General features: G+C 41.7%; 1 protein-coding gene across 1 annotated transcript in view; it reads left to right on the forward strand.

Moving 5' to 3' along the window:
• Positions 1 to 1441: 1441 nt before the first annotated feature.
• The window catches only part of LOC134079184 (interferon-induced very large GTPase 1-like), a 75477-nt gene continuing 58580 nt past the window's right edge, over positions 1442 to 18338 (forward strand). The window contains exons 1-2 of the mRNA XM_062535380.1: positions 1442 to 1465; positions 4075 to 4230. Of these exons, the coding sequence (XP_062391364.1) occupies positions 4097 to 4230 (134 nt within the window). The 5' untranslated portion in view covers positions 1442 to 1465; positions 4075 to 4096. The remainder of the gene's footprint in view (positions 1466 to 4074; positions 4231 to 18338) is intronic.

Raw genomic sequence — 18338 nt, forward strand, 5'->3', positions numbered from 1 at the left:
AAGAAAATAGCAGCCTGGACAAACATGGCCGAACGTGAGACAACATAGTGTTGTCACATAAGTGAGCGCAAAATAGCTCTAAACTAGCTTGTGCCGGTGTGCTTTTGATCATGTAAAAATTCTCTACATTTGGAGCCTTGTAAAGATATATCCGTAAGTGTTGGTTTGTTTTGTTGTTCGTGATATAAGAATGCAATACATACACAAGTGTTTATTTGACATAAAAAATGATATTAAGTGTACAATGATTATGTTAGAAATTTTTTCATATTAGCATTTGCTAGTTAGTTAGACTAGCTTGGGACTCGTGTTTGTGCGTGTGTTGCTGGTGTGTTGCTAACTAATGTTAGTCGGGGTTCTCTATGTGGACAATACACCCACTCTACAAGCTTTTCATAGGCCCTTGTCATGTTACCTGATTTACAAGAAATCAGGCCATTGTTGTCCAATGGGTGTGCCATTTCATAAACCAATGACCACTTCCGCATGAGACCTCAGATGATTTCCAGGAATCTGTGTTGTGGCTCTCCTTTTCTGTCTGATAATCAAGTGATAAGCTATGTGCTTTATTACTAGGAATCCTTTAGACTATGTTCACATGGTTAAAGTTTATTGTCATGGACTTATAAAAAAGAATGGTAACACTTTACTTGACAGGTTCATTCATAACACATTTATAACAGCTGTCATGAACTGCACATGAAGCATTCATGACTGATTCATGAAACACGACTCAACATTCATACCAACACTTTCATGAATGTGGAGGACAAAACGACGAAAATAAAAGTCTGACAATCTAGTAATACATATAGCCTACAGGGTATTATGAATCCTCTCCAGCATTTGTTAACATCTCATGAATATTTTATATTGAAGTCTACTTTAGATGTCACTATACTATACAAGTTGTGAAGAATCCATCATATTGGAAAGTGAACTACTGACCATCTGTGGACCTCTGAATGGTTGGACATTCCCGTTTTATATATCTATATATACAGTCAAGTAAAGTGTTACCAGTATGACCAAGGTTTTCATTGTTTTCAATGAGTGTGTGTGTGTGTGTGTGTGTGTGTGTGTGTGTGTGTGTGTGTGTGTGTGTGTCTGCTTGCTTGCATTTGTGTGTGATTCATAAGTCTGTGTGTGTGTGTTCACTTGTAAGTGTGTTTGGGGGGGAGGGTAAAGGAGAGTGTGTGTGTGTGTGTGTGTGTGTGTGTGTGTGTGTGTGTGTGTGTGTGTGTGTGTGAGTGTGTGTGTGTGTGTGAGAGAGAGAGAGAGAGAGAGAGAGAGAGAGAGAGAGAGAGAGAGAGAGAGAGAGATCTGTCTGCTTTCTTTATGTATGATAATCACTGTGAATTTCCCAGAAACCATGTGATTAACCATCAGCCTAGCCTACTCTATATAAAAGCACAGCACTGTGGCTCTCGAATCAGAAGGACACCACTGCACACACATACTTGAGGTAAGGTCAGCTATTCTGAACATTTAACAATAGAAACATGTTTTCTTAGTTCAAACTCTTCACACGATAGGCATATTTAAAAGCTGTCACATTGTGGGAAGGAGGAGTCCTATTGAAAAAACGTGTGAATTCTAGTCATTTTGGTAATCAACTATGCTAGAGTGCTAGTGCTGCAGAATGCTCCATTCACGTTGTGCGGAGGTCTGATATTTCTCAATGTCAGACAATAGAACAGACTGCTGTCAAGTAAAATAGTTTGTGTGCTTCTTATGTACGTCTTTCATATCACTCCACAAGTCCGGTCACTTCTTGCAATGGAACTTAATTCAAAAGTGAAAGCAAATAGCCTAGTTGATCAGCTGTGTTATAAGGACTGTTTTTTTAATAGTATAATCCTCTTACCGGCAACGTTTTCCCCTTTTTCACCAACTTGGCATGCTCTAAAACTCTTGAAATTTGGCAGCTACGTGTGGAATTGGTAACTCTAGTGGTAGACAAAGCTCTGGCCTAGGGTGTGGCTCAGGGACTCTAAAGCGCCACCTAGAGCGTTTTCTGTTGTGGTTGACACATACATTCAAGGAAATGGCCCAGATTTGGTGGGCATATGTGTTGTATGAATCTGAACAAGTTTAACATTTAATCTATAAAGTGAATCTTAGAAGAATTTGAGTTATGATTATGATTATGATGTTTGCACATAACGTGTTTTGAAGCACTTCTCCTAGACGGTTTAGGAAATCATGTCATTTAAGCACTAAAATGATCTTGAGGGGTTGTCCAAGAGAAATTGCGAACAGATTTTTTAATTTTTGAAGCATATTGAAATGGCGAAGGTTTGAATTATGGCGACTTATTAAAGAAACAGGAAGTTTGTGTTATGGGCAGAAAAAAGGTAACAATTTGGAATTCCTACCGCTAGTTAGAGACAGAGCTTTGGCCTTAGGTGTGGCTTCGGGACTCTATAGCACCACCTAGCAGCACGTTGTCTGTTGTGGTTGACAGACACATTCACGAAAATGAACCAAATTTGGTGGGCTTGTGCGTTATTGCTATTGTTAGTCAGAGACAGAGCTCTGGCCTAGGGTGTGGCTTAGGGACTTTATAGCGCCACCTAGCATGTTGTCTATTGTGGTTGACTCATATGAAAATGAACCGAATTTGGTGGGCTTGTGCGTTATTGCTATTGCTAGTCAGAGACAGAGCTCTGGCCTAAGGTGTGGCTTATCAACTTTATAGCGCCACCTAGTGCATTGTCTCTTCTGTTTGACACACACATTCATGAAAATGAACCAAATTTGGTGGGCTTGTGCGTTATTGCTGTTGTTAGTCAGAGACAGAGCTCTGGCCTAGGGTGTGGCTTAGGGACTCTATAGCGCCACCTAGCGTGTTGTCTATTGTGATTGACTCATATAATCACGAAAATAAACCAAATTTAGTGGGCTTGTGTGTTATTGCTACTACTAGTCAGAGACAGAGATCTGGCCTAGGGTGTGGCTTAGGGACTTTATAGCGCCACCTAGCACAGTGTCTATTGTGGTTGACCCATATATTCACGAAAATGAACCAAATTCGGTGGGCTTGTGCATTACTGCTATCGATATTCAGAGACAGAGCTCTGGCCGAGGGTGTGGCATAGGGACTCTATAGCGCCACCTATCGCATTGTCTGTTGTGGTTTACTTGCACATTCACCAAAATTAACCAATTTTGGTGGGCATATGTGTTATTGCTATCTCTAGTCAGAGACATAGCTCTGGCTTAGGGTGTGGTTTAGGGACTCTATAGCGCCACCTAGCACATTGTCTGTTGCGGTTGACCCATATATTCACAAAAATGAACCACATTTGGTGGGCTTGTGTGTTATTTCCACCGCTTTTCAGAGACAGAGCTCTGGCCTAGGGTCTGGCTTAGGGACTCTATAGTGCCATCTAGTGCATTGTCTGTTGTGGTTGACATGTACTTTCACCAAAATTAACCACATTTGGTGGGCATGTGTGTTATTGCTATAGCTACTCAGAGACAGCGCTCTGGCCAAGGGTGTCTAAGAGACTGTACAGCGCCACCTAGAGCATTGCCTGTTGTCGTTGACACACACAAATTTACGAAAATGAACCAAATTTGGTGGGCTTGTGCATTATTGGTTTATAGATAGTCAGAGACAGAGCTCTAGCGTAGGGTGTGGCTTAGGGACTTTATAGCGCCACCTAGCGTGTTGTCTGTTGTGGTTGACACATACATTCATGAAAATTAATTAAATTTGATGGGCATGTGTGTTGCTCTTGCACATGCCCACCGACACACACTTGTTGCTTTGTTAGATTCTGTAATGTCACAGGTCCGCACCGCAGGTGCTGGGGCCCACCATCGCCGCTTTCGGCTTTATTCTTACCTTATTTTTCGATCTTAATATAAGATTAATAACACTTGCTTAGTTTTAATTTTGTGTGAGGATATTTTGTGACTTAACTTAAAGTGAGGACTCTCTATGCCTTTAAACGCATTAACAAATGAGTTGTAAAGGTGACATTTACATCCATTAATTTAAGAGACAATTTGATGCATAATGACTTACATATCATGTAAATTAATTAAATGTGCATTATGTCATAGTAACTTCTGATCTAATCTGGAGATGGAAAGGAGAGACCATGAGAGGCCACCAGACCAGGACTTATACCTAGCAGGACCACCAAACTGCAGTGAAGATAAAAGTAATCTCACCCAGCAATCCTTAGAATGTTCTCCTGGTACCAACACCTCAGACAGGTAATATCAATTGAAATGATAAAATACAAAACTTGGTGGAACTTCATATAGATACAGCATCATGTGGATGTTCTATTTGTCAACACTTATCCTAATCTAATTTAAACTAAACAGCACATGTTAAAACAGTTGCAAAATATTTTTCAACTAGTCATTTGCATGGCCTTGTTCTGGTTTGTTCATTATTTTCATTAAAAAAGATTAGAGATCGCTGCAAAGTGGTTAGAAAAGAGTATGTGAATGGCTAGATAAAGTTTTTTTTTTTATCAGGGTAAACACATTTCAGGGTTTCAGTAGCCAATGTTATAATGTATTTGTCATGGAGTGGAAGTGTGAGATCACGAAAGCAGTGAGGATAAAATTTTATTTATTTACAATACAGCAAAATTAGGAGTGTTACTCCATTGGGTGTGGGGGCATTTTATTTATTTACAATACAGCAAAATTAGGAGTGTTACTCCATTGGGTGTGGGGGGCGGGGGGAGATAATATAAGGTACACTATGTGCAAATTTTTCCCATCTACCCACCCATCTGTCCCAACTTTTATTGGGACAATGGGTGGGTAGTCAGATAAACGTGATATTTTTCCGTCTAAATATACTAAATATAGTATTTTTTTGGATCTGTCATCATGTAACGTCACAAGATCTCATGGGCAAATTATATGGACTAGATTATGATTGTGGATAGGGATGCACCGATCCGATATTTGGATCGGATATCGGCCCAATATGAACAAAGTAGCTGGATCGGAAAAAAAGGGCAGATCCATGGGCCGATCCGAATTTAATTAAGTTTCAAAAAAAGGCTGAGCCATGACGCACAACCAGCCATTTAGCGCCGCTGTAGCAGGCTGCTCACTGCTGCGGGTTTTAGAGTGTGCCATCACCTCATTGTGTGATCTGAGAGTTTAAATTCACGGATGGTATAAATACAGATACCAAAAATATGTCATAGGATCAAAAGAATATCTATACTAACCACCATTTGTAATAGATTAATTATGATCTTCATGCGTTTTGTTGCATTTTGGCAACATGCTTAATGTGTAACAGTCAACACAAAATAGGCTACTCAAACTAAACACATTGTCATTTTCATCTTATATCTGTATCTTGGTATCAAGACATGCAAATGTTCAAATTGGCTGTCAAAAACGTCTTATTTATTAGATAAAACTTACAACTTCAAATACCGTTTACCACCATTCAAACTCTGAACTGTGAACTAATTAGTTTATTCAAAGATCATTAAAGGGATAATCCGGAGTGAAATGCACTTTGGATCATTTTTTCGGACTATTGGGAGTACATACGTTGAGTTGACACCAAAATCATGTAATTCGGATGTATTTTGAGAAAGTTCGAGCTCACCGTTTTTAGCCAAAACTCGTTAGCCTGGAAGTGACTCGGGCATGTCCTTTCGCCGCTACAAAACGCTATTTTTATACCTCTTCTACTGTTCCGAACAACACTACACTTACGTGGTAGTGAGTAGAGGATCCCTAAAGCCAAACCGAAGTATCCCCACGTCTTTATGTGGTCGGATAGAGAGTCCAGAATGAATTTAATCGAGTCCGTACCTTTCCGGAAATGTTAATAAAGTGTTGTTAAAACGTTTCTAGCTGCAGCTGCGACATTTCCGGAAAGGTACTGACTCAATTAAATTTATTCTGGACTCTCTATCGTATCTGTCGTATCTGGACTCAAGGAAGCAGTCCATCAGAATTAATGATGTATGCTCTTCCTTTGCCAACAGTTCCATTGGAGTCCCACAGGGATCAATTTTAGGACCAATTTTATTTAGTCTATGTATCAATGACCTGCCTCTGATTTGCCCAGACGTCAATATTCAAATGTATGCAGACGACACAGCAATTTATACGCATGCTAAAAATAGAGAACAGGCTGCTCTAAAACTTACTGCAGTCCTAAATAAAGTATCAGATTGGCTAACTAGGTATCCGCCGTTCATTCCGACATACCAGCACTCCGACATTGACGTCCAATTGTCGTAGTGGAGGCATGTCTCCTTATGGGAAAAAGTCCCACCACTCCGACATTTTTTTTTTTCATGGTCGCAGTGGCGGTATTTAACTTTTTTTTCAAACAACGTGCCATTCCGACATGAGGTAATTAATAGGCTATTAATGTTACAGTTATTATTTTGCTGTCACTTCGTCTGTTTTATGGCCTAGAAGGTTGTATTTGGTATCTGTGGATAGCTCTAGCTCTCCTCTTTTATCTGACATGCAAGCCATATATTTTTAACCACTGTTTCACGAGTAAATCAAACGAAAGTAGCGGTATCCGAAGCTATATGACATTCTTATTTGTTTGTCACTTCGTCTGTTTTTATAACACAAAAGGATCGATGTGTTTGGTGTCAATGGAAAGCTCTGTTTCTCCTCTTTCATTTGATATGCGTGTCATGTCTGTGCCATGCCTGGTCCCGGAGTAATTCAAGCGAGAGCAGTGGCTGCGTGGGTGAACGCAGAGCAATATAGACTGTAAATATGATAGCCTATACTTTGATTTAAATTCATGATTTTATTTTATTGTCATACTTAATCGTACATACACGTGTCTAGTCTCGTTGGAAAGCCCCGGTTCTGCTCTTTCATGCAATATAGGTCTCATCTCGCTGTGACTAATAATCGCGGAGCAATGTAATAGAGAAGAATGGGTGTGTTTTTTGCGTCCGTCGGGCTCATCGGGTCCGTTAAATTGACTTGGAAAAAAATAGGATTTGTAAACTGTCGGAATGGGGGTACTAAAATGTGTCGGATTGGCAGCATGTCTAAATAGCAGCATGTCGAAATAGAGGCATGTCTAAATGGAAGCATGTCGTAGTGGTGGCATGTCTGAGTGGCAGCATGTAACCGGCTAACTAGTAGCTGTCTGACTCTCAATGATAGTAAAACAGTTGCTATGTATTTCTCTAAAAAGATAAATGCACAGCAACAACCTGACATCCTGGTCAAAGGAGAGGTGATTAAAATAGTTGACAATTTCAAATACCTGGGCATAATTATTGATTCCAATCTAAATTTTAAAAAGCATATTAAGAAGATATCTAGAAATGTCAGAGTGAGTTTGATTACTTTTAGACATATACGACATCAATTACCCTTACATGCAGCTAAACTGTTTATGCATTCAATGATTTTCTGCCATTTGTCTTATTGTGCTACAAGTTGGTCTCAGGCAGGGGTGACCACTCTGAAACCCTTGTACTCTCTATACTAGGGTTTCTCAACGGGGGCAGTACCGTCCCCCAGGGGGCATTCGGACATTGTTGGGGGGCGGTGTGGACGAGTCAGCATAGAGGGGGGCGCTCGGGCACAAATGGGGGCGTGAACCACTGTTATTCATCTCAACTTTTAAAGGGATATTCCGCCATTTTTGGAAATACGCTCATTTTCCACCTCCCCTCGAGCAAAACAATCGATATTTACCTTGTTCCCGTTCATCCAGCCATTCTGTGAGACTGGCGATACAACTTTTAGCTTCAGCCTAGCATAGATCATTGAATCGGATTAGACCATTTGCTTCTCGCCTGCTAGCTTCATGTTTAAAAGTGACTAAGATTTCTGGTAATTTTCCCATTTAAAACGTGTCTCCTCTCAAGTTAGAAAGTTCAATAAGACCAACTGAAAATGAAACCTGCCGTTTTTCTAGGCTGATTTGACATGGAACTACACTCTCATCTGGCGTAATAATCAAGGCAACTTGCAAACGTACCATAGGCGCAGTGATATCGTACGCAGCATCTGAAAATAGTCCCCATAGACAACAAGCAGTAGTAGTGCCAGTAGTTTGCAAGTTGGCTTGATTATTACGCCAGATGAGAGTGTAGTTCCATGTCAAATCAGTTCTGCTACGTGTGGACTAGGGTTGGGCATCGATAACCGATTCTGTCTTGGAACCGGGTTTAACTTATCAATTCCATCGACATCGTACGTCTTTTTCGTTATCGATTCCCTTAACGATTCCCTCAGCCTGCATGACGTCTGACTTTTTCCGGTTTTCCTGAAATGTTGTGTTACTACAAGCCCTCTGTGACGACTCATAGCCTAGCCTACTACAAGTCAACCCCGAGAGGAGGAAGAGATCCAAAGCCTGGCCCCATTTCACTAAACGTGATGAATATTCTGCCGTCTGCAACCAGTACAGTATTGTTATCGGTAGTAATACCAGCAATATGTTAAAACATTTGTCCGTGAAGCATGGGATTAAGCTCCAAGAGTGTCATGTGTTCGACAGCCTACGGAGGGGTGCTAACGTTGCCCGGTCCAGGGCTGTGTGCAACTTTGCCAAACTGTATAGAAGTAACCCCCTTGGCCCGCTCTCTCTCCCTCTCCCTCTCGTGCCGCTCAATGGACACCCGCCCCTCGACATGCACATTCACAATCGTGAAAGCAATGACGCATAGACAACTAGCGACATTATAATTAATTTCGGTTAGCATCATAGCGTAGGCTACTGCACAAATTTGATTCAAACTCTTGCATTCAAGTTGACTGATCATCTCAATGTTTTCCAACTCTAAGACTCAAAAGGGCCTGTCCCAATGAGAAAAAGTATTAGCCTACCTTGCAACTTAAACACACGTGGGGAAACTGAACAGTCCAACCAGTAAACTATAATAAGCTAGCCAACTATGCTACTTTGTTTACAATCTGAGGCTTCAAGCCGACAGCTGAATTAAAGAGGCAGAGCTGTAATCATGGCCGTAACTACCACTGAGGACACCGAGGTCATGTCCTCGGTATTTTTTTCTTCAAGTTTCGTTTTATAAGTGTTACACGTTAAAGTCTTCTTCCGTATTGAACTGATACGGAATGCTCTTTGTTCTGTATTTTAAGAAACTGCTCAATGCACGCACGTTACAATGAAAAACACACACAAAAAACCCTTAACAGGCTATCACCTAATGACACTTGTGCAGCGTTTCTCAAACTAGGGCCGCGCAACGTGGAGACTGCTGGTCAGCGAGGCATAGAGTGAAACTAGGTCCGGTGCTTCACCTGATAATTTGCTGCGCAAGCAACCGCGGACCGACAGAAAAAGAAAGCAAACGTTGCTGCAATCAGGTGGAAAAGCTTGCTAAATTGATGTGATTAAACATAGAGCCATACAATTAAGTGTGAACGTTCATTGAATGCATGCGTGTACGCGTTTGCGTGACAGAAACTGAAACTACGTTGGTGGCAAAGCTCCGCGTCAACCTGTTGGAAGGCTATAATTATTTAACGACATTTAATAGAACAACGTGGATTCTCGCAACTCCCACAAAAACAGAGCAGAGACTGTACAATACATTGTTTAGCATATATAGATACTTTATTGATCCCCAAGGGGAAATTCAAGGATTGAGTATCGTTTAGTCAAATTTGATCATGGTCAGATCTAGTCTTTCATTTAAAGATCTCCAGATTTCGCCTATCTGCACGGCCGTTTACCATAGACAAAAGTTGCTATTGTGTTTCCTGAATCCTTACATTCAGGCATTCAAATGAAATTTCATTATAAACCATATCCATTTTTTCTCCATTCTCCCATGCAACGATGCAAAAGCAATGCACTATTGTACGTATATCTTACATTAGTAAAGCAGGCCTCTGATGTGCATATGACATGCTAACGTGCATATGCATAGTTTTCACAAACTTTTTGTGAACAATTTTGGCACTTCAAACATTGACTGCTTTGAAGTGAAAGTGCATGTCTAACTATATAGCATAATAATCATTGTAATGATCATCATAATGATGATTTGATGGGGGGTGGGGTGTAGGTACGTGTAGGTGGGCCCTATGACCCCAAAGTCTGCCATAACCAGGCCTCAACTTAAAGAAGCTAAGCTCCACGCCCCGTGCTCCATTTCACATTGAATGTTCCTTATGTTATTTTCACATAGTTGGCAACCCTAGCTATGACCCTGCAGTTTATATGCAGCATTCCCTACACTGATGAGGAGATGCAGAGCATTCTTAATCACAGAAGGAGTAGGCTAGGGTCCAGTTTAAATAACCAAAGTCAGTTTGGGAAAAGGCTCTTGAGGCTCTACAAAAAGAATATTGTGGAAAAGTGTGTTGGTTCAAGTTATGAACAAAACATGTTATACAATGAACAAATCTATAGTTCTATGTCGTTGGCAACATGATCAGAGGGCTCAGAAGAACCCCCCTGGCATTTCGGGGTGCCCAAAATGTCTAGCGATGGCCCTGACCTCGTTATTTTAAAAATCCTGGTTACGGCCTTGGCTGTAATATGAATAGTCATGAATGTCATGAATATCAGAAATGTCAGTAGTATAGATTAGAATATATAAAGAATTATATTATATTATTCCACTGCTCGGTTGAATTCCCCATTGTTCTGCGTTCTATAAGGGTGTGCATTTACTTTAGATATACGCACGGCTATGAAGTAGTTCCAATTTGTTGGCCGTATAACACTTGAATATTAATTCGCCAAACTCATTGTGAAGTTTAAATGCACAGTCACGTTACATGCAAGCTGTAAAATACAGACGTTCAGATCATAGTAACGTTTAGCATATGACAGAGGTGTCATTTAGCTAGTTAGGTGGCAGTAGGCTAAGAAAAATAGCAATCTTTCAAAGTTAACGTTCATCAGAATTCTGGGATATGCCAGCTTGACAACGGGAGATTAGAACTAACGACTGGCTTTTGGCCATAGCAACCATCCATTTAGAACTAGTAACCGCAGGTTGAGAAATTAGTTGAAATGTGTCTGGGAAAAGTAGTTCTACAAACAATACAGTTCTAGCGATTAAAACATTTAAATTGGCACCGAAAACGAACACAACGCAAGTGGCAACAGTGGAATAAGCGGGATAATGGACTTCACGCCGTGCGGTTATTCAAAGTTAATGCACTTTTCTAGACGGAACGTCCCTCCGCTTCGCGTCGGGCCGTATCACCGTCTAGAACGTGCATTAACTTTGAATAACCGCACGGCGTGTCGTCCATTATCCCGTACTTATATACTGTAGGCTATACATCTTTATAATTCTTTATAAAGAATATTTGGAATGCACTGCCTGAGCAAATAAGGTTAGCTGATACTGTTCCATCTTTTAAGTCCCTCCTTAAAACTCACCTTAAAGCTTTTAAGGAGTTTATTTAAGTTTCATTTTTGTTTATGTCTTGGTTTGGTTTTGCCTTTTGTAGTGTTTTGATTATTGCAGTTTTTTCTGTTGTTCATTCAAAAAAAAAAAAAAAAAAAACTTTTTATTTTTTTTCTTTATTCTTGCCAATGTTGTTATGGTATTATTAGGGACCGAGCACCGAGGTGCGGCCACTGAAAGTGGCTGCACCGTAGGTGCAAGGCCCTATTGTTTTCGCTCAGATTATTATTATTAGGGCCCGAGCACCGAGGTGCGGCCACTGAAAGTGGCTGCACCGTAGGTGCAAGGCCCTATTGTTTTTGCTCAGATTATTAGGGCCCGAGCACCGAGGTGCGGCCACTGAAAGTGGCTGCACCATAGGTGCAAGGCCCTATTGTTTTTGCTCAGATTATTATTATTCTTATTATAGTATTTTCCTCTTACCGGAATGTTTTGCCCTTTTTCACCAACGTGGCATGCTCTAAAACTCTTGAAATTTGGCAGCTACCTGTAGAATTGATGCCTCTACTGAGAGACAGACCTCTGGCCTAGGGTGTGGCTCAGGGACTCTATAACGCCACCTACCGCGCTGTCTGTTGTGGTTGACACATACATTCACGAAAATGAACCAAATTTGGTGGGCATATGTGTTGTATTAATCTGAACAACTTTTACATTTAAACGATATAGTAAATCTCAAAAGAATTTGAGTTATGATTATGATTATGATTTTTGCACATCACGTATTTTGAAACACTTCTCCTAGACGGTTTATCGAAATCATGTCATATAAGCACTAAAATGATCTTGAGGGGTTGCCCGAGAGGAATTGCGACCAGATTTTTGAATTTCAAAAGTATATCGAAATGGCGAAGGTTTGAATTATGGCGTTTTATTAAGAAACAGGAAGTTGATGTTATAGGCAGAAAAAAGGGTTTGAATTGGATGTAATTTGGCAGCTATATGTGGAATTGCTTCTGCTAGTCAGAGACAGAGCTCTGGCCTAAGGTGTGGCTTTGGGACTCTATAGCGCCACCTAGCAGCATGTTATCTGTTGTGGTTGACACAAACATTCACGAAAATGAACCAAATTTGGTGGACATGTGTGTTATTGCTAGTCAGAGACAGAGCTCTAGCCAAGGGTGTGGCTTAAGGACTCTATAGCGCCACCTAGCAGCACGTTATCTGTTGTGGTTGACACAAACATTCACGAAAATGAACCAAATTTGGTGGGCATGTGTGTTATTGCTATTGCTAGTCAGAGACAGAGCTCTAGCCAAGGGTGTGGCTTAGGGACTCTATAGCGCCACCTAGCAGCACGTTATCTGTTGTGGTTGACACAAACATTCACTAAAATGAACCAAATTTCATGGGCTTGTGTGTTATTCCTATTGCAAGTCAGAGACAAACTCTGGCCAAAGGTGTGGCTTAGGGACTCTATAGCGCCACCTAGAGCATTGTTTGTTGTGGTTGATGCAAACATTCACAAAAATTAACCAAATTTGGTGGGCTTGTGTGTTATTGCTGCCGCTAGATAAAGACAGAGCTCTGTCCTCAGGTGTGGCTTAGGCACTCTATAGCGCCACCTAGCGTATTGTCTGTTGTGGTTGACACGTACATTCACAAAAATGAACCAAATTTGGTGGGCATGTGTTTTGCTATAGGTATTCAGAGACAGAGCTCTGGCTGAGGGTGTGGCTTAGGGACTCAATAGCGCCACCTAGTGTGTTAGCTGTTTTGGTTGACATATACATTCACGAAAATGAATCAAATTTGGTGAGCTTGTGTGTTATTACTGCCGCAAGTCAGAAACAGACCTCTGGCCTAGGGTGTGGCTTAGGGACTCTATAGCGCCACCTAGCCCATTGTCTGTTGTGGTTGATACATTCACGAAAAAGAACCACATTTGGTGGGCATGTGTGCTATTGCTACTGCTTGTCAGGGATAGAGCTCTGGCCTAGGGTGAGGCTTAGGGACTCTATAGCGCCACCTAGCACATTGTCTATTATTGATGACACATACATACACGACAATTAGGTACGCTTGTGTGTTAATGCTGCCACTAATCAGAGACAGAGCTTTGGCCTTGGGTGTGGCTTTGGGACTCAATAGCGCCACCTAGCTTGTTGTCTCTTGTGGTTGACACATACATTGATGAAAATTAGCCAAATTTGGTGGGCATGTGTGTTGCTCATGCACATGCCCACCAACAAGTACGTGTTGCTTTGTTAGATTCCGCAAATGTCACTTGTCCGCACCGCAGGTGCTCGGGCCCGCCATCGCCGCTTGCGGCTATATTTATTATTATTATTCTTATTATAGTATTTTCCTCTTACCGGACATGTTTTGCCCTTTTTCAGCAACTTGGCATGCTCTAAAACTCTTGAAATTTGGCAGCTACCTGTGGAATTGATGCCTCTACTGAGAGACAGACCTCTGGCCTAGGGTGTGGCTCAGGGACTCTATAGCGCCACCTAGCGCGCCGTCTATTGTGGTTGACACATACATTCACGGAAATGAACCAAATTTGGTGGACATGTGTGTTGTATAAATCTGAACAAGTTTTACATTGAAACTATATAGTGAATCTTATAAGAATTTGAGTTATGATTCTGATTATGATTTTTGCACATCACGTATTTTGAAACACTTCTCCTAGACGGTTTATCGAAATCATGTCATATAAGCACTAAAATGATCTTGAGGGGTTGCCCGAGAGGAATTGCGACCAGATTTTTGAATTTCAAAAGTATATTGAAATGGCGGACGTTTGAATTATGGCGTTTTATTAAGAAACAGGAAGTTGGTGTTATAGGCAGAAAAAAGGTTATGAATTGGATGTAATTTGGCAGCTACATGTGGAATTGCTTCTGCTAGTCAGAGACAGAGCTCTGGCCTAAGGTGTGGCTTTGAGACTCTATAGCGCCACCTAGCAGCACGTTATCTGTTGTGGTTGACACAAACATTCACGAAAATGAACCAAATTTGGTGGACTTGTGTGTTATTGCTATGGATAGTCAGAGACAGAGCTTTGGTCTAGGGTGTGGCGTAGGGACTCTATAGCGCCACCTAGTGCGTTGTCTGTTGTGGTTGACACATACATTCACGAAAATTAACCAAATTTGGTGGGCTTGTATGTTATTGCTATGGCTAGTCAGAGACAGAGCTTTGGCCTAGGGTGTGGCGTAGGGACTCTATAGCGCCACCTAGTGGGTTGTCTGTTGTGGTTGACACATACATTCACGAAAATGAACCAAATTTGGTGGGCTTGTGTGTTATTGCTATGGCTAGTCAGAGACAGAGCTTTGGCCTAGGGTGTCGCGTAGGGACTCTATAGCGCCACCTAGTGGGTTGTCTGTTGTGGTTGACACATACATTCAGGAAAATTGACCAAATTTGGTGGGCATGTGTGTTGCTCATGCACATGCCCACCAACAGGCACATGTTGCTTTGTTAGATTCCGAAATGTCACAGGTCTCCGCACCGCTGGTGCTCGGGCCCGCCATCGCCGCTTGCGGCTATATTTATTATAGTTTTTTCCTCCTTACCTGTTTTTTTTTTTTCACCAACTTGGCATGCTCTAAAACTCTTGTAATTTGGCAGCCATTTGTAGAATTGTAATCGAAACTCAGACACAGAGTTTTGGTCTAGGGCGTGGCTCAGGGACTCTATAGCGCCACCTATCACGCTGTCTGTTGTGGTTGACACATGCATACACGAAAATGGCCCAGATTTGGTGGGTATGTGTGTTGCAGTAATCTGAACAATTTTTACATTTACATTCTATAGTAAATATTCGAAGAATTTGAGTTATGGTTATGATTATGAATTTTGCACATCATGTATTTTGAAACACTTCTCCTAGACGGTTTATCGAAATCATGTCCTTTCAGCAGTAAAATGATCTTAAGGGGTTGCCCAAGAGAAATTGCGACCAGATTTTTGAATTTCAAAAGTATATTGAAATGGCGAAGGTTTGAATCTAGGTGTCTTATAAAAGAAACAAAAAGTTGGTGTTATAGGCAGAAAACAGTGACTAATTTGGATGAAATTTGATGGAGTATTAGTTAGTGTTTGTAGTGACAGTCATATGCAAAGTTTTGAATTTGGTGTTGTTTGTGATTTTTAAAAGTGCATTAATGATTGTGGTGGATACAGTTTTAGCTAAAATATTTTGAAGCGAGTTGATGAATGATTATAATCATATCAAGCTATGCTGCAATTTTGATTTTAACCATGTTAACAGAAAGTGAGTTATTTTTAATTTCATATTTGCCCAATCACACAGCCCCTCCTCTCTGTCCTTCTCTGCCTCTCTCTCTGTTGCAACTAACAGACACACGCACGCACTCTGTCACCCCCCTTCTCGGGTCCTCCCTAACTAACACACACACATTGACACACGCGCGGCTTTCTAGAGACAGACAGAGACACACACGCGCGCGCACACACACACACACACACACACACACACACACACACACACACACACACACACACACACACACACACACACACACACACACACACACACACACACACACACACACACACACACACACACACACACACACACACACACACACACACACACACACACACACACACACTTTGGGCAACCGTGGCCTACTGGTTAGGGCTTGGGGCTTGTAGCTGGAGGATTGCCGGTTCGATCCCTGACCAGTCCACAGCTGAAGTGCCCTTGAGCAAGGCACCTAACCCCTGACTGCTCCCTGAGCGCCGCTGGTTGGGCAGGCAGCTCACTGCTCTGAGTATGGTATATTAAAAAGTATACAAAAGTATATTGAAATGGCGAAGGTTTGAATCTAGGTGTCTTGTAAAAGAAACAGAAAGTTGGTGTTATAGGTAGAAAACAGTGACTAATTTGGATGAAATTTGATGGAGTATTAGTTAGTGTGTTTGTAGTGACAGTCATGTGCAAAGTTTTGAATTTTGGTGTTGTTTGTGTTTTTTAAAAGTGCATTAATGATTGTGGTGGACACAGTTTTAGCTAAAATATTTTGAAGCGAGTTGACGAATAATTATAATCATATCAACCTATGCTGCAATTTTGAAATTTTGACTTTAGCCATGTTCACAGTAAGTGAGTATTTAGGTTTATTTGTGTTTGCATGTGTCTTATACTCCATCCATTTAGCTGAGCAGGAGTAGGTGCTCTCTCTCTCAGCTGCATGTCTCTCTCGTCCCCTGCTAATTCTCTACACAGACTCACAGACACTCTCTCACCCCTCCCCCGTCATTCTCTCTCTCTCTCACGCACGCACGCGCGTGCGCACACACACGCACGCACGCACGCACGCACACACACACACACACACACACACACACACACACACACACACACACACACACACACACACACACACACACACACACACACACACACACACACACACACACACACACACACACACACACACACACACACTCCCTCCCTCTTTCCTCCCTCCCTCCTTCCCTCTGGGCAGCCGTGGCCTACTGGTTAGGGCTTGGGGCTTGTAACTGGAAGGTTGCCGGTTCAATCCCCAACCAGTCCACCACTAAAGTGCCCTTGAGCAAGGCACCTAACCCCTCACTGCTCCCCCAGCACCGCTGGTTGGGCAGGCAGCTCACTGCTCTGGGTCAGTGTGTGATTCACCTCACTGTGTGTTCACTGTGTGCTGTGTGTGTTCACTAATTTGGTTAAATTGGGTTACATGCAGAGAAATAAATTTCCCTCACGGGATCAAAAAAGTGTATATTCTATTCTATTGATCGATTTGTCTCTACCCCCTCTGTCTGTGTCGGTCTAGCGTTATTGCTATCGATAGTCAGAGATAGAGCTCTGGCCTAGGGTGTGGCTTAGGGACTCTATAGCGCTACCTAGCATATTGTCTGTTGTGGCTGACACATACATTCAGGAAAATTGACCAAATTTGGTGGGCATGTGTGTTGCTCATGCACATGCCCACCAACACGCACATGTTGCTTTGTTAGATTCCGAAATCTCACAGGTCTCCGCACCGCTGGTGCTCGGGCCCGCCATCGCCGCTTGCGGCTATATTTTGTATTGTTTTTAGTCACTTCATTTTTGTGTTATTTTTTGTTCTGTTTATTATTTCATATGTAAAGCACTTTGAAACTATGTTTAGAAAAGCGCTCTATAAATAAAGATTATTATTATTATTATTATTATTGTGTTTTAAATAAAGACAAGCTTTTTCTACGCCTTATTGTTAAAAAATCATTCACATAATATGAAAGGAGAGCGATAAAAGGTGACCTTTTGGCGTTAAAGGCGATGCAATGAAAAATGTGGGTGCACCTACATTTTTTGGGAATCGATAAGAGAATTGGTAAGGAATTGGATTGATAGGCAGAATCAATAATGCCATCGATATTGATAAAAACTTATCAATACCCATCCCTAGTGGACAGTGCGCAACAAAGGGGTAAAAAAGAATAAAATGTAATGACAGAAAATGTGGAACTATGGCCCTCTATTTCCTCCATACTACCCACCCAGCCCTCTACTACCCCCATACTACCCACCCACCTCTCTACTACCTCCATACTACCCGCCCACCCCTCTACTACCCCCATTATTACTCACCGACCCTCACCCACCCCTCTACTACCCCCATATTACCCACCTCTACTACCACCACTACCCAACCACCCCTCTACTACATCCATACTACCCACCCCTCTACTACGAACCCACCCACCCCTCTAGTACTCTCATACCCACCCCTCTACTACCCACCCACCCCTCTACTACCCCCATATTTCCATACCACCTTGGCATTACCACATGTAATTAGGTCATTATTTATTAATATGTTTACCAAATGTTTGTTTCTTGGTAATTTAAAGCAGTTAAAATCATATTTGAATCCTAGTTACAAAATCGAATTTTTGGCCATTTAACTCCTCTGTTTCGCAACGTCCACATACTGTACGTGGACA

The sequence above is a fragment of the Sardina pilchardus genome, chromosome 4 (genome assembly GCF_963854185.1).
Source record: "Sardina pilchardus chromosome 4, fSarPil1.1, whole genome shotgun sequence".
Taxonomy (NCBI): domain Eukaryota; kingdom Metazoa; phylum Chordata; class Actinopteri; order Clupeiformes; family Clupeidae; genus Sardina; species Sardina pilchardus.